This window comes from Meriones unguiculatus, chromosome 6 (genome assembly GCF_030254825.1).
Source record: "Meriones unguiculatus strain TT.TT164.6M chromosome 6, Bangor_MerUng_6.1, whole genome shotgun sequence".
In the NCBI taxonomy this organism is placed as follows: domain Eukaryota; kingdom Metazoa; phylum Chordata; class Mammalia; order Rodentia; family Muridae; genus Meriones; species Meriones unguiculatus.
The window spans coordinates 23,403,726-23,419,945 of record NC_083354.1 but is presented as its reverse complement, the minus strand read 5'-3'; the positions used below and the strand labels follow the sequence as shown (position 1 = coordinate 23,419,945).

The 16,220-nt window shown below is 42.3% G+C and overlaps 1 protein-coding gene across 4 annotated transcripts in view; it reads left to right on the top strand.

The window, feature by feature from the left end:
- Positions 1 to 16,220, top strand: part of Ints14 (integrator complex subunit 14) — a 44,527-nt gene that overhangs the window by 6,951 nt on the left and 21,356 nt on the right. The window contains exons 1-4 of one of the 4 annotated variants that reach the window (XM_060384898.1): positions 8,843 to 8,935; positions 9,720 to 10,013; positions 12,512 to 12,789; positions 14,323 to 14,430. In XM_060384898.1, coding sequence (XP_060240881.1) covers positions 12,568 to 12,789; positions 14,323 to 14,430 — 330 coding nt within the window. In that variant the 5' untranslated portion in view covers positions 8,843 to 8,935; positions 9,720 to 10,013; positions 12,512 to 12,567. The other 3 variants (XM_060384897.1, XM_021649580.2, XM_060384899.1) reach the window with 3 other exon arrangements.

Genomic DNA, 16,220 nt, shown 5'->3' with positions numbered 1-16,220 from the left:
TAAAAAATGCAAAACATTTAATATTACGTCTAACTTATGTTTGTTTGTCTGTATGTGTGTGGGCACAAGAGTGTCACCGTGAATTGGTGAAGATCAGAAGACAGCTTGTGAGAGTCTGTCTGCTCTTTTCACCATGGCATTCCTGGGATTGTACTCAGGTTACTGGCCTCAATGACGAGAGCGGTTTACCTAGAGAGCCATGTCACTGGCCCACAAAATTTCAAATGTAAAAACATGGTGTGCTGGCTAGTTTTATGTCAACTTGACTCAGAGTTGAGTCATCAGAGAGGAGGTAGCCTCAATTAAGAAAATGCCTCCATAAGATAGTGCTGTAGACAGGCCTGTAGGGCATTTTAATTAGTGATTGATGGTAGGTGGGGCCACCCCAGCTGGTAGTCTTGGGCCCTATAAGAAAGCAGCTTGGGCAAGCCATGTGGAGCAAGCCAGTAAGCAGCACTCCTCCCAGGCCTCTGCACCAGCTCCTGCCTCCAGGTTCCTGCCTTGTTTGAGTTCCTGTCCTGACTTCCTCCAGTGATGGACTATGAAACAGAAACATAAGCCTAATAAACCCTTTCCTCCCCAAGTTTGGTCATGGTGTTTCATCAGGCAATAACTCTGAGACAGCTGGTTAGATAAATGATAGCACAGATAAGAGTATTATTTAATAATCATTAAAATAAAGTGAAAAATGGTACAGACAGTATTGTTGCAATAGTTAGAAAGTTTTATTTATAGTGCTCATATATGGCCATATGTAAATACACACATAAACGTGTGGACACACAGACAATTTTGCAAAGATTACACGAGAAAATAGATAATGAACAAAACAAACAATTCACCTGACAGTGGTGACACACGCCTTTAATCCCAGAACTTGGGAGGCAGAGGCTGGCGGATCTCTGAGTTCAAGGCCAGTCTGCTCTACAGAGTGAATTCCAAGACGGCCAGAGCTACACAGAGAAAACCTGTCTAGAAAAACACAAAATAAACAAACAATTCTCTGGCACTTCACCTTCCACATCAGTGGCCAGGAGCATATCTGGGGCAGGGAGAGACACGCCCGGTTACTACTAAGAAAAGAAATGCTTATTTCTTCACCTGTTTTGAAACTTTAAATATTTCCTCATAAGCATAATTGTTTTAGCAGTAAGTGCAAGCATGATGGCTTATCCCTGTGATCCCAGCACTCAGGAGGTGGAGGTAGAGGCAGGCCGATCTCTGTGAGTTCCAAACCACCCTAGTCTACATAGTTAGTTCCAGACCAGCCGAGGCTACATAGCGAGACCTTGTCTCAAAAAGTAGAGAGACTGAGGAGATGGCTCAGTGCTTAAGAGCTGTTGCTGCTTTTGCAAAGAACCCAGGTTCAGTTCTCAGCACCTACACGGTGGCTCAAAACCATCAGAAAATCTGCTGCCCTCTTCTGACCTCTTTAGGCACCAGGCAGGTTCATGATGTATATACAGTCATACAAGCTAAATACTAATACACATAAAATAAAATAAACTTTAAAATGTTTTATTTTGCTTTAAATTTTTTAAATACTTCTTTTCTTTTTAATCATGTACATGCCATGCATGTTGGTGTTGGAGGAGACCAGAAAGGCCAGATTCCCTGGAGCTGAACTTACAGGAGGTTATGAGCTGCCTGACCTGGGTGCTGGGAATTGAACCCCTTAGTACTACTGGAAGAGCAGCCAGTGCTCTTAACCACTGAGCCATCTACCAAGCCCCTTGCTTTATGTACTTTTTCTTTTAAAAATGCTACCAAGGTTTTATAAGACTGAATAGCCAGACTGATCAGGTGGGTAGGAGCCAAGATTTGTAAGGGCTTTTTAAAATGTAGAATTTATGGCTGGATACAAAATCAACTCAAAAAAATCAGAAGCCCTCCTGTATACCAAAGACAAAAGAGCTGAGAAAGAAATTAGGGGAACAACACCCTTCACAATAGCCACTAATAACATAAAGTACCTTGGGGTGGCTCTAACCAAGCAGGTGAAAGACCTGTTTGAAAAAAACTTCAAGTCTCTGAAGAAAGAAATCAAAGAAGACATCAGAAGATGGAAAGATCTCCCATGCTCATGGATTGGTAGAATTAACATAGTGAAAATGGCCATCCTGCCAAAAGCAATCCACAGATTCAATGCAATTCCCATCAAATTACCAACACAATTCTTTATAGACCTTGAAAGAATAATTCTCAACTTCATATGGAGAAACAAAAAACCCAGAATTTCCAAAACGATCCTGTACAACAACAGATCATCTGAAAGTGAAAGGGTCAGACTAACTTTGTAACCTATATGTCTTCTAAAGCCTATAGTTTTGAGTTTTAGGTCCAGGTTAAGCTAAAGCCTCTTAGTACCTTTTCAGAGAACGAAGGAACGTGACCCTATCTGTGAGGACAGATATAAAAAAAGTGAGCAAGCAGTGACCTTCACTCAGCAAAAAGAATGACCAGATCCTTGTCTTCGAGATAGTGTTTCTTAGCAACCAACCCAGACGGCCTCAATCCTTCTGAGTAGCTTCTGACCTCCAGCCAAAAGCCCACAGCCCTGATCTTCAAGGATGAGCTAACCACCCCCACCTTTAATTGCAGCTGCATCCACACTTGGCAGGACTGGCCAAGCTTGAGCACCTAAGACTAACCAATTATCTTACTTTATAGCTTCCTCATCCAATCCTAAATTGCCAAGACTGCAACTTCAAATTTCCCACACTTTGTCTTTTAAAAAGCCAAGGCCTTTGTCTCCCGGTGCCACTCTTTGCTGACCGGCAGGGGTGAGCAAATGGTTAAAATAAACCTCTTGCTTTTGCATCGAGTTGTGGTCTCTGGGAGTTCCTGGGAAGGGCATGATCTTGAACTCCTGAGCTATGAGACCCCAGGTCTTACAGAGGTATCTCCATCCCTGATCTCAATCTGTACTACAGAGCAATAGTAATAAAAACTGCATGGTATTGGCATAGAAACAGAATAGTGGATCAATGGAACTGAATAGAAGACCCAGAAATAAACCCACATACCTATGAATACTCGATATTTGACAAAGAAGCCAAAACCATTCAACGGAAAAAAGACAGCATCTTCAACAAATGGTGCTGGTCCAACTGGATGTCTATATGCAAAAAAATGAAAATAGATCCATATTTATCACCCTGCACAAAACTAAAGTCTAAGTGGATCAAAGACCTCAACATAAAACCAGACACATTAAATCGGTTAGAAGAAAAAGTGGGGATGACCCTAGAATTCATCGGCACAGGAGACAACTTCCTGAACAGAACACCAACAGCACAGGCTCTAGATCAACAATAAATAAATGGGACCTCATGAAACTGAAAAGCTTCTGTAAAGCAAAAGACACTGTCATCAAAACAAAATGATAGCCTACAGACTGGGAAAGGATCTTCAACCCTACATCTGACAGAGGGCTAATATCCAGTATATATAAAGAACTCAAGAAGTTAAAAAGCAACAAATCAAGTAATCCAATTAACAAATGGGGTATGGAGTTAAACAGAGAACTCTCTGTAGAGGATTGTAGAATGGCAGAAAAACACTTAAAGAAATGCCCAACGTCCTTAGCCATCAGAAAAATGCAAATCAAAACGACCCTGAGATTTCACCTTACACCCATCAGAATGGCTAAGATGAAAAACTCAAATGACAACACATGCTGGAGAGGTTGTGGAGAAAGGGGAACCCTCTTCCATTGCTGGTGGGAATGCAAACTTACACAACCACTTTGGAAATCAATCTGGCGCTTTCTCAGACAATTAGGAATAGTGATTCCTCAAGATCCAGCTATACCACTCCTAGGCATACATCCAAAAGATGCTCAAGTACACAACAAGGACATTTGCTCAACCATGTTTGTAGCAGCTTTATTCATAATAGCCAGAACCTGGAAACAACCCAGATGTCCCTCAGTTGAGGAATGGATACAGAAATTGTGGTACTTTTACACCATGGAATACTACTCAGCAATTAAAAACGAGGAAATCATGAAATTTGCAGGCAAATGGTGGGATCTAGAAAAGATCATTCTGAGTGAGGTATCCCAAAAGCAGAAAGACACACATGGTATATACTCACTTATATAGACCTATAGAGTAAATATACTGAAATCTATACACCTAAAGAAGATAAACAAGAAAGAGGACCCTGGGTAAGATGATCAATCCTCACTTAGAAAGACAAATGGGATGGACATTAGATATAGGAGAAAACAAGTAACAGGCCAGGAGCCTACCACAGAGGGCCTCTGAAAGACTCTACCTAGCAGTGTATCAAAGCAGATATTAAGACTCATAACCAAACCTTCGGCAGAGTGCAGGGAATCATATGAAAGAAGAGGGAGTTAGTAAGACCTGGAGAAGACAAGAGCTCCACAAGGACCAAATATATCAGGGCACAGGGGTCTTTCATGAGACTGTTTCTCCAGCCAAGGACCATATATGGATATAACCTAGAATCCCTGCTCGGATATAGCCCATGGTAGCTCAGTATCCAAGTGGGTTCTCTAGTAAGGGGAACAGGGACTATTTCTGACATGAATTCAATGGCTAGCTCTTTGACCTCCCCCGAGGGAGGAGCAGCCTTGCTAGGCCACAGAGGAGGACAATGCAGCCGGTCCTGAAGAGACCTGATAAGCTAGGGTCAGATGGAAGGGGAGGAGGTCCTCCCCTATCAGTGGAGTTGGAAAGGGACAGGGAGGAGATGAGGGAGGGAGGGTGGGATTGGGAGGAAATGAGGGAAGGGGCTAAGGCTGGGATACAAAGTAAATAACCTGTGATTAATATAAAATAAAATTATTATAAAAAATGTAGACTTTAAGGTACTTTTCAAAAAAAAAAAAAAAAGAGTGTCCTAAGGAAAGAGATTCAGTTCTTTTTCTTACAGAAATGTGGTATCTACAAATTTTCTTTGCTTGTCCTTTTGACTTTTCCTCCCAAAGACCTCCTTACTTCCTGCCTGTCTTCTTTCCTTCTTTGCATATCCAGCATCACATGAGACGAGGGGGGATGGGTGGGTGTCCAGTGCTGGATAAGGCAAAGAAGTTCACTGGAATTGAAAATGTATAAAAGCTTTTCTTTGTTCGGTGAGTCTTTCTATGACTTTAGAATAGAGAGAAGCTTTGTCACTTTCCCAAATGCCCTGAAAAAGACTGAAAGAGGATTGAGAGCAATTAAAAGAAAGAGGCCACAGTTTCTTTGTGAAGTAGACCGCACTGGAAGACAGGGAAGAAACTTAGAGTTAGGGTCTTCAGAGACATAGCAACAATTTCAATGTTTGAGGCTGGGGGATGACTGTAGAGTACTTGTGCACAAATATGAGGACCCAGCACCAATATGAAAATACAATGTGACAATACAAGTCTGTAACTCCAGACCCAGAGAGCTGGAGACAGGCCTTCTGGGGGCTCATTAGTCAGCCAGTCTTGCCAAGCAGTGCACTTCAGGCTCAGGGAGTGACACCATCTCAAAAACAATTACACGGACAGCGGCTGAGGAAGACACCCTAAGCCAACCTGTGGCCTCCACCCGTGTGTGCTCTCTCTCACACACACATGTACATACATCATGCACACAAAGATTTCAATGGTTAGGTCTTAATCACATCATGATCTAAAGAAACAAAACATTTAAAATGTGGCGTGCATGATACTACTGGATATTTGAAAGCTGACTGGAGGATATTAGATACTTGTTATTAATTATTTTAAATTTGATAGTAGCAGTATAATTATGCTTTTAAAAAAAGTTCTTATTTGGGTGGATCTGGAGAGAGGGCCCAGCAGTTAAAAGCACTGGCCGGTCTTCCTGAGGGAAGGGGTTGGTTCTCAGTACACACGCGGCAGCTCACAGCCATCTGTAACTATAGGCTCAGGGGATGTGACGGCCACTGCTGCTCTCTGCAGCCTCCTCTCTCCTCTCTAAGATGAAGATGAGATCCCCTGAGCCAGCTGCCTAGCTGCCTAGCCAAATGGTGAGCTCTGCTTGATTGAGAGACCATGCCTCAAAAAGAAGAAGGTGGAGAGCAACCGAGAAAGATTACTGCCACCACCCTCGAGCCTCAATTCCACATGCACTCATAAGAACATGCATACATGCATACACAGCACACACACACTCACATGAAAAGGATAAAACAGAAGTTCTGATGTTCTGGAGAAATAGACCAAAATGTTTCTGGACAAAATGCTATGCTGTCTACCAAAATAGTATATTGGGAAGAGGTAGGATGTAAATGAAATGACACTGGAGATTGGAGTTAACAGTAGAGACTGGGCGAGGGATGAATATGTATTCTTCCATCTTTATGTGTGCTTCTTTCTAGTCTTCTTGAGGGAGAGGAGGTCTCACTATATAGCCCTGGCTAGCCTGAACTTGACATGTAGACGAGGCTGTCATGAAAATCAGAAATCTGTGTGTTCTGTCTCTCAAGTGCTGGGATTAAAGATGTATGCAGCACCATGCTGGATTTTTTTAAGATGGTGTTTCATGTAGACCAGACTGGCCTTGTACTTGGCCATATGTACTTGATTTCTGATCCTCTTCCCTCCACATCCTGGTGCTGAGATTATAGGAGAGTACCACCAAGCCTTATTTGTGCAGAGCTGTTGTGCATCAGGCTTTGGGCATACTAAGCAAGCACTCTAACAACTGAGCTCTATCTCTACCTCCAGAAGAATTCTTGAAGTTCTTTGTTTGATTTAAAGAGAGAGTCATATCTCTGATTTCACTAGACTTCTCCTTTGGTGAACAGTGGGATGAAGAACCAATAGAACAAAAAGGGAGAGTGTGGCGCTTAGACAAGACTTGAAAGCGGGTTGGCTAGAGACAGCAGGAAGGAGGATGAAGGGATGGGCCAGCTCTGATGTGTGAGAGGGGAGGGAAGAATAGAAAAGAGAAATGGGTCCACAGCTCTCCCTTCACTTTCACTTTTTCTGTATTTACCATTTACCCTCCATCTCTGTAAGATGAAAAACTCATCTTGGGAACTGAGTGAACAAACCATGAAATCGAGCTCTGGTCACAGAACACAGAGAACTACATTTCAACAAGTGCCACAGGAAAACTGGGTATCTAGAACTCCCTTTGAGCCCTACCACCTAGCCCCTGAGAAGGGCTCTGATTTGTCACTAACCTCCATTTTACAAACACACTTGACCCAAACACTCAACCTTTCAAAGCCTGTGTCACAGCAGTTCACTGTTTCAAGCCAGGAAACAAAAAGGTGAGATATTACAAAAAGGATGATATGTATCGGTTTCCTTTAAATTATGTGTGGGAACATGCAATACTGGAGATCTTTTGGGTGGGAAAGAGACTTATGAGTCAGCTCAGACTTGAAAGGCATTACTCTGACCCTTTCCATCAATGTTCTCTAACTTTATAGTCACTGACAACCTTCCGATTCAGAGCTGATAACAGGGCTCCACTAAAAAAGAAAAATACCAAAGCACGTAATGGTTTTCATAAGTTACTTGGCCATCTCTTTAAAATTCTGTCCTTTATCATCAATTTTAATAAACCGAGTTTCTGAAAAGCCAGTTGTTAAGCAGAACTAGAAGAGCAAAATTCTGATTACCCATCAGATCATTCATAATGAGCAAACTAATAAACTGAAGCTCAGTCTTTAAGCAGACCATGTATCTAAGCTGAACAGCAGCCCATTGCGGATCTTGCCACACTAGGGCAACCAGACAGATAACTCCTCTGCCTGCACAGTCTTGGTCAGAGCCCTCACAACAAGGAGGGATTAGAAATTATGGCTAAGTAATCAGGCTGCAGTCTTACTTACCTAGAACCCTGTGCCTGCTCCAACACAACAAGGTCTTTGAAAAGTTGAGAATAGCCAGGTAGCCAGGTTGAGGAAAGACGTTCTAAAGCAAACAGGAGCTAAGTCTGTAGGTCATGGTAAAGATATTCCCAGAGCCTGGTGTTTCTTTCTCTGACACCTCTAATATAAAGAGGAAACAGGAAAGAACAGCAAGCAACTAGACCCACATTCCCCCACATAACAAGCTGTGACCAGTCAGTTCTAAGAGTTTTCCTTCCTTATCCCACTTGCAACCCACAAGCTAAAAGAAAAAGTCAAATGCCTAAGGCCTCCTAGGGTGCTCTGTGTTCCCACTTGGAGTTGAAGTTTTGCTCTTTGAACCACAACTACCTAGGGACCTGCTGGCATCCATTCAGGCCTGCCACTAACTGTCATTCCCTGGGCCCCTGCAGTCCACAGGGTTAGCAAGACACCTTTTGCCCTCCTCAGCCTCCCATTCCCCAAGACAGAGAAGCAGGCAGGGACCCACAAAGCCTTACAGGGCAGCCTAAAAGCAAAACTCCTCAGCATGCCTTGGGCATTGAAGCAGTAACTAACTGAGCTACGCCTCTGCCTTTCTGAAACACAGGGTAGGGAAATAACTCGGGCATATGCTCTGAGAGGGACGGAGATGTCAATGCAAATAAGGCTCAGGCCAGCCAGGTGCTTACAGTCTGAGCACTCAGCTGGGAATTATGGTTTTTAAGAGTAGGAAGAGCATTCTGTCTGATGTGACTGAGAAAATCCTGAAGAAAAGCAATGTCAGAAATATGAGAGTCAGACACTGGCTAGGGGTCTACAGGTTAGGGAGAGGGCAAGACAGAGGTAAATGGAGGGAAGCACACAGAAAATGAGGTAAGACAAGGAGGGAAGGGCCAGAAACCAGCAAGGATCAGCCTCAACGGAAATTGGGGCTCTGTGGGAGAGAAAATGCGCCCCTTAGTGTCCCGGCCTAGGCACAGCCCGGCTCCCGTGGTCTGGAAGCCCCACCCAGGCCGCGCTGTTTGCCTGCTCTGGGTTCCCTTGTGTCGCGCGGCCCTTAAGTTCCGGCTGTGGCGCGCGGGCGGAAGCTTTAAGCGGACGGACCGCGCCTGGAGATGGGCTCCGGGTAAGTCAGGGAATCAGCCGTTTGAGAGCTGTGTTTTTTTGCCTGTTGGGGCTACGGGAGAAGAGTTGGAGGGAAGAACGGCTCCAGGCGGGCGGCGGGCCCTCGCTGCGGCCTCCGCGGGGTGGCCGTCTGTGTGCGCTGGCTCCAGGCCTGCTCCCGGCCTCCCCGCTGTGTGGCCCGTGTCTTCAGCGCGGCTCTTGTGAACAGCGGGGTTTCGCGCCGGGGCCAGGCCTGTGTTCCCTCTTCCCCTGAGAGACTTCCGTCCCCCTCTTTCCCCGAGAGCTCCGTACAGCAAACGTTTGGGGCTCGTTTTAAAGGTAAAAGTTTATTCTCTGGTTGCAAATCCAAATGACGGACGCTGTTTCAGACTATTAGATTAATCAGCTGAGAACTCAGAGGGACTCATAGGGCAAGTCAGGTGACGGGAAAGCCGAAGTGTGTGCACTTAGAAACTGAAATGGAATCAGTTTGATTGAGAGGGAAACTCCTGAGAATCAAATTGCTGTGGAGGAGCTAATTATCCCCTTCTGGGAAGAACTATAAATGTAGTTGATGGCTTTTAGAGCAGTCAGGAAGTATCATCAGGAGTATACTGTCCGGGAGAAAAAAAAATACCCTTAATTATCTCAAATAAGTTTCAATCTGTAAAATGGTACAGACGCCTGTTGAAAAGGCCGAGAGCAGTGTGGAGAAACTTGAACAGAGTCAATCCAAATAAGAAATACACCATGTTATCTCTACTATCTGCTAGTAATGAATGTTTTAAATTTTTGTTTTTGACCAGGCACAGACTGTTTGAGTGAAACAACCTTCAGGAACGGCCCATTCTTCGTTTACCTCAGTGCTTACAACCTGAATACAAAATTGGTTTGCCACAAGTTGGTCCCTGCTGCGGAAGTGCACTTGGGACCTGACACAAATGCATCAGTCAGGAGAAAGAGTCAGCTTCCCTGGTGTCTTCAGAGAAGGCCAGGCTGACAGCTGTGCTCACCCATTGCAGTGCTAAGAGCAAATTTCATGGACTGGAAGTGTTTGTTGATACCTGATCCCAGTAAACTGGTTCCCATTCTCTTAAGAGGTGAGGGCAGTATTCTCCATGACCTCCATCTTTTAAAAAGCATAAGGGCCTCCATATGTAAATGTGACCACAAAAGCTGGATAAACCATACCTGGGCAAAAGTGCAAGAATCCCTGGTGTCTCTGCTTAAATAAGAAGAAAGGAAATAATATTTCTATGCACAGAGTTAAACCTTATAATGTGTTTTGCTAATGAATTAATGTTATGTTGTGATTGGGGGTAGTTCATTAGTTATGTTCAGACATTGTTGGGCACCGACTGTGTGCCAGGTGTAGATCTCAGTAGACATTAGGAAGCAAACCCTATGGGGATCTTGTTCTTAGTGACTGCATTTAATACAATTCTGAACTCATTTTTCTTGGACAGCATGGACTTAGAAAAATGCTAGTATGTAGCAAAACAGGATGGTAATTCTGGGGGGGGGGGGGGTGAGGCTGACATCTCCAAAATGGTGACTGTGTTTAAAATGCATTGTTTAATGAGATAGAGAGAGGGTTTCATATTTAGTATTTCAGGGGCTGGAGTGTCTCAGTAGTTAAGAGCACTTGCTTCTGGGGGCCCTGAGTTAAGATCCCAACCCCCATATAGGCACCTCACAACCACCTGTAGCTGCAGCTCCAGGGAACCCAACACTCTCTGCTGGCTCCTCCGGCACCTGCTTATATGTGGCATGCACTCACACAGATGCGTATACTGCATAAAAATAAACAAAATTTTCTTTCATACTGTCCAACATTTTGGATTGCTAAAGACTGAAAAAGTAATTCAAGTATTGATATTGGATACATGAGATGTTACAATATTTGAGATGTATCTGTGACCATTATGTGATAAAAAGGCGTTTCCTATTAGATCTGAGTCCCTAACTGGTACATATAACATTGTTTCCATAAGTGGTATGTACTGAGTTCCCAACAACCTAATCACAAAAGGAATTCTAGAAAGTCACACATTTATAGTTGAGCATGTACTAACAGGCAGTATGCCTGTTGTTAAATTAGTAAACACTGACTTTTGAAGCTGTTGGGTTTGTCCTGATTATTTATAATGTGTGCAATGTGATTTTTCTTATTTTGGTCTTGTGAGACAGGGTTTCATATAGCTCATACTGGCTTCAAACACCTTACGTACCTAAGAATAACCTTGGAATTCTGATCCTCAGTCTCCTCCTGAGGGCTGGGATTACAAGCATGTTCCACTATGGCTTACATGTAACTTTATTTTATTTTTTTGAGACAGAGTCTTTATAGTTCTGACTAGCTTAGAACTCACTATATAATCCAAATTGGCTTTGGACTCACAAACCTATCTCTCATGTTCTTGTATTAAAGATATATGCCACTGTTCCTGGCTTACAATGTGATTTTTATGAACAGGCATGCAGCACACACACACACACACACACACACACACACACACATTATGAACTGCTTTTTTTTATACATAAATATTTACTAAATCTGTGTTATTCCTAGCATGCAGATTAATAGAGGATCATCTGAATACACATGAGCAGATCTGTGTCTGGGAACTTTATTCTTGAGAACAGAGATGTGTTCTCTATACTGAATCTTATTTCATAATTCTAAGGAGCTCTTCTTTTCTTTCATTTCTATATTTTTATTCATTTACACAGTTGCATGAGGAAATTTTTTTAATTTTTATTTTTTATATTAATTACAGTTTATTCACTTTGTATCCCAGCTGTAGTCCTCTCTCTCCTCCCCTCCCAATCCCACTCTCCCTCTCTTCTCCTCCCATGCCCCTCTCAAGTTCACAGATAGGGGAGGTCCTCTTCCCCTTCCATCTGACCCTAGATTATCCGGTCTCATTAGAACTGGCTGCATTATCCTCCTCTATGGCCTGGCAAGGCTGCTCCCCCATCCGGGGGAGGCGGTCAAAGAGCCAGCCACTGAGTTCATGTCAGAAACAGTCCCTGTTCCCCTTACTAGGGAACGTATTTGGATAATGAGCTGCCATGGGCTACGTCTGAGCAGGGGTTATAGGTTATATACATGAATGGTCCTTGGTTGGAGTAGCATGAGGAAATTTTAACTTTTTACAAATTCTTTAATTTTTCTTTTCCTGAAACAAAGGCATTAAACCACAAAGGAATTAGAACCTTGCACTAATGCTACAATATTCATCAAGATACTAGCAAAAAGAACCATCAGTTGTCAGGTAATACATACCATACAATGGCTAGACATGTTCTTCAGTAAGTTCTTCAGTTAAGGAATTGATATAGGAGTATTACATTGTGTAAAAGTGGAAAATCCTGAGTCAAGGACTACCTGAGTTTAATGCATTGCACTTAATGTCCTTGATTTATGCCAGTTAGTAGGTGTGTCTAGGAGAGGCCTTCACTGTGAACTCGGTTCAGTGCTTTTCTTCTTTAATTCTGTGGGACTTACCACCACATGTTTCTGGAAAATGGGTTAAAATTGTTAAATTTTTTTTTCCTTCCCAGGATATAAGACCTTATTTCTTTTCCACAGCATTTCTCTGGTTGTAGCTGGCTCTCTGTGCTGAGGGATAGTAGACTCATCCCATCATGCCCACTGTGGTGGTAATGGATGTATCCCTTTCCATGACCCGACCTGTGTCTGTTGAGGGCTCTGAGGAATATCAGCGGAAGCACCTGGCTGCCCATGGCTTGACAATGCTATTTGAACACATGGCCACAAACTACAAGCTTGAATTTACAGCACTGGTGGTTTTTTCATCACTTTGGGAGCTGATGGTCCCCTTTACAAGAGATTACAACACTCTACAGGTACTCATACAAATCAGTTACTGTGGATAGGTTTTGACGGAGCTCAAATTTACTGGGAGAACAACAGTATTATGATTGTATACTCGTTTTAAACTTGGAATTGCTTCATAAGTGTGTAAGTGTACAGTCTATTACTGAAAACAAGGTCTTAACTTTTCTCTGGCAGAGCCATGAGATAGGGATGTTGCTTTCTTTTCTTCTCAATTTTCTGGAATCTGAGGATAGTGCTCTGTACACTAGAATTCAACATCATTATTTTTAAACTTCACTTTGTTCTGCCTCCATAAAGTTTAAGGAAAAAAAATAGACTGTCCTTAGTTTTTAATTATTATCATAAAAATCCAAAATTATATTTACTCTGACAAATGACTTTGATTTACAGAAACCAAGATACACTTTTTAAATCTTGACCAGTAGGTGTTATCTTCCAGGCTCTTCTGTGGTATGCTAAACAGTTGACTTTCTGACATCTTTAAATTACCAATTCCAGGAAAGCTTAGCATAGCGCTTTGCCCCCACTGAGTAATCAGTATTTGTAGAATGAAACTGAACAGTTTAAATGAAGGTTAGGCAAGTTAGAAAGCAAGGATCAATTTAGCTAATTAAAAAAAAAATACATATATATGTGTGTGTGTATATATATATATATGTATATATATGTGTATATATATATGTATATATGTGTGTATATATATGTATATATAATATATATATATATATATATATGGAAAAGGGGCTGGAGAAATGACTCAGCAGTTAAGAGTACTTAAGAGCACTTACTACTCTTGCAGAGGAACAAGATTCAGTTCCCAGCACCCAAGTAGCAGCTCAAAACTGTTTGTAACCCAGTTCCCAGAAATCTGAAACCTCCTCTGATCTCTGAGGGCTCAAGTGTGTGTGTATGACCCAGGCAAACCTCCAATTCTCAGTCTTCCTCAGCCTCTTGTGTACTGGCATTACAAGCATCACACCACCATGCCTGGCTTTTATGAACTTTCTTACAAGTGATTAAGCTTAAGGATTCTGATATTCAGATGTTCTGAAATTTGGAGAATTGCTGTATGGAATTCAGAAGTCTCAGTTAGAATAGGAACCCTGAAGGCAGCCTGCAGGTGGCAGGCTCTGCCTCCTCTCATGAGAAAGGCACTTAGTCGTTCTTCAACTTGGTTTCCTTATTTAGAAGAGGGAGTGGCACAAGTGCACATCAAATGCTGGAAATGGTGTGTAAGATTCGATTTGATAAGTTGTCATTTTGGTGATGGCTTTTTGTTCTTGACTTCAGTATTTTCCTGCAAGCCCACGTAAACAGGCTTGACACTGCCCACTCTCACCTAATAAGAGGAAGAAATAAAAGAAGCTAATTGAATTGTGCTTTATGGTTGAGAAGACCTGTCTCACTGTTTTTCTTTAAAGAATCTGTGCTTTGGGGTTCTCAAGGCTCTGTGTCCCCTTTGTAGCATTTGTACTTTGGAAATTTTGTGTTTTCTGATCACAAATAATAAGAGTAAGCACATGTATTTTTTATTCAACAAGGAGGCACTGAGTAACATGGATGATTATGACAAAACCTGCTTGGAGTCTGCATTAGTTGGTGTTTGCAACATTGTCCAGCAAGAATGGGGTGGAGCAATTCCTTGCCAGGTAATAATCAATCCTTTCTCATCACCCTAAGTTAAAAGCATTAACTGCTGAGTGCTTTTTTGCTTGCTTGTTTGTTTGTTTTGTTTTTTTTCCAGCTCAACACAGCATGCTTCATCATTCCACAAACTATATTTACACCATTCTTTTGAAAAAGGCCCTGAATCACTCTAATTCATCACACTAATCTAATCTGCATTATGCTAATGTGCACATGAAGCAGCAAAATTATGCTTCAGGGAAAATATCTTACTATTAAATTGACTTATTACATTGTACTGTTTGTAGAGGGACAAAGGACTCACCAAGGAGTTTAAGGACTGCACTCCCTGGAAAGGGTAATTGTAATTTTGAGTGATAGAATTGTAAACATCACTACAATCTGGTCTTCTTCATTACTTCGGTGTAGAATTTTTCAGCAAACTTCTGTCTCAACTCTAAATTGTGTGGAAGTGGGAAGAGAAGTATCATAAACTTTCTTGCTCCTTTTGTGGAGTCCACAGTGGTTCCATATTAGCATCAAATCAAGGCAGAATAGCAGCAGAAGACAGAATTAGATATCTGGTGTAAGCAGATGCATTGAGAAGTGGCTTATTTAAAAGGAGAAGACAAATACTGCTAACAGGAAAATTATGGCAGTCTGCAGTCTTTCAGTCTTTAGGCTTTGCAGGATTCTGTAACACTCAACACTGCAGTTAGCTTAGGATAGCAGCCCTAGTGTATTAAGTGCATGAGCATGACTGTATTGCTTTATTTATAAAACTAGGCAATGGATAAGGTGTGGCCTCTGGGTCAGTTTACCCAGTATATGAAATATACTTTAATGGAGGGTCAAGTTCAAAATTCTTTAATAGTCTCAGTGACATTATTTGTATTTTATTTTTTAAATCACAGTAAACTTGTGAAGCCAGGCATGCAGCACACACCTATAACACCAGTGCTCAGGAGGCTAAGGCTCAGTGATGGCCAGTTTGAGACTAACCTATGCTACCAAATGAGACCCTGTCTTACAAAAACAAAACAATAACAGTAGAAGTGGCTCGGCATTTAAGAGCACCGCCTGCTCTTCCAGAGCACCCAGCTGGCTCACAACTATCTGTAACCCCAAGTCCCAGGGCATCCAAGGGCATGAGGCATCCACATGATGCAGAAACATACAGACAGATAAAACACTTATACACATAAAATAAACAAGTACAATTCAAGTGAGGGTGACTCAGTGCACCAGATTTGATTCCCCGCACCAATGTGGCAGCTTCTAACCATCTATATCTTCAGTCTTAGGGATATGATGCGCTCTTCTAGCTTTCTTGGGCACTAGGAACACACATGATGCACAGACATACATACAGGCAAAATACTAATATACATAAAATTAAAAAATAATTTAATAAAACAGCAACAGTAGTTAAGATAGAAGTGGCCTGGCAGTGAGGGAGGCCAGAAGCTGATGGAGAGACAGAAGATGTAGGGGGTGGCAGAGCTGCTTGTTCTCTAGATTGTGGGGCCCTTACAAAATCAAATGCAGTGGTCAGAACTCTATACTAAAAACGCTCCATTTTGTTGCGTGAAAATTATATCCCAAGTCAAACTTTGGGGAGGAAAAAAAGCCAAACTCTTTACGACAGTGAAAACCAGACTGCTTGAACTCTTGGGTACATAAATTCCCTGCATTACTCTAGACAGCTAAGTCGGATCACTTCAGTAAACACTGGTCAAGAGAGGACAGCAAAAGGGGCTGGAGAAGGCTCAGAGCGTAAGAGCACTGAGTTCTCTTCCAGCAGTTCAGTTCC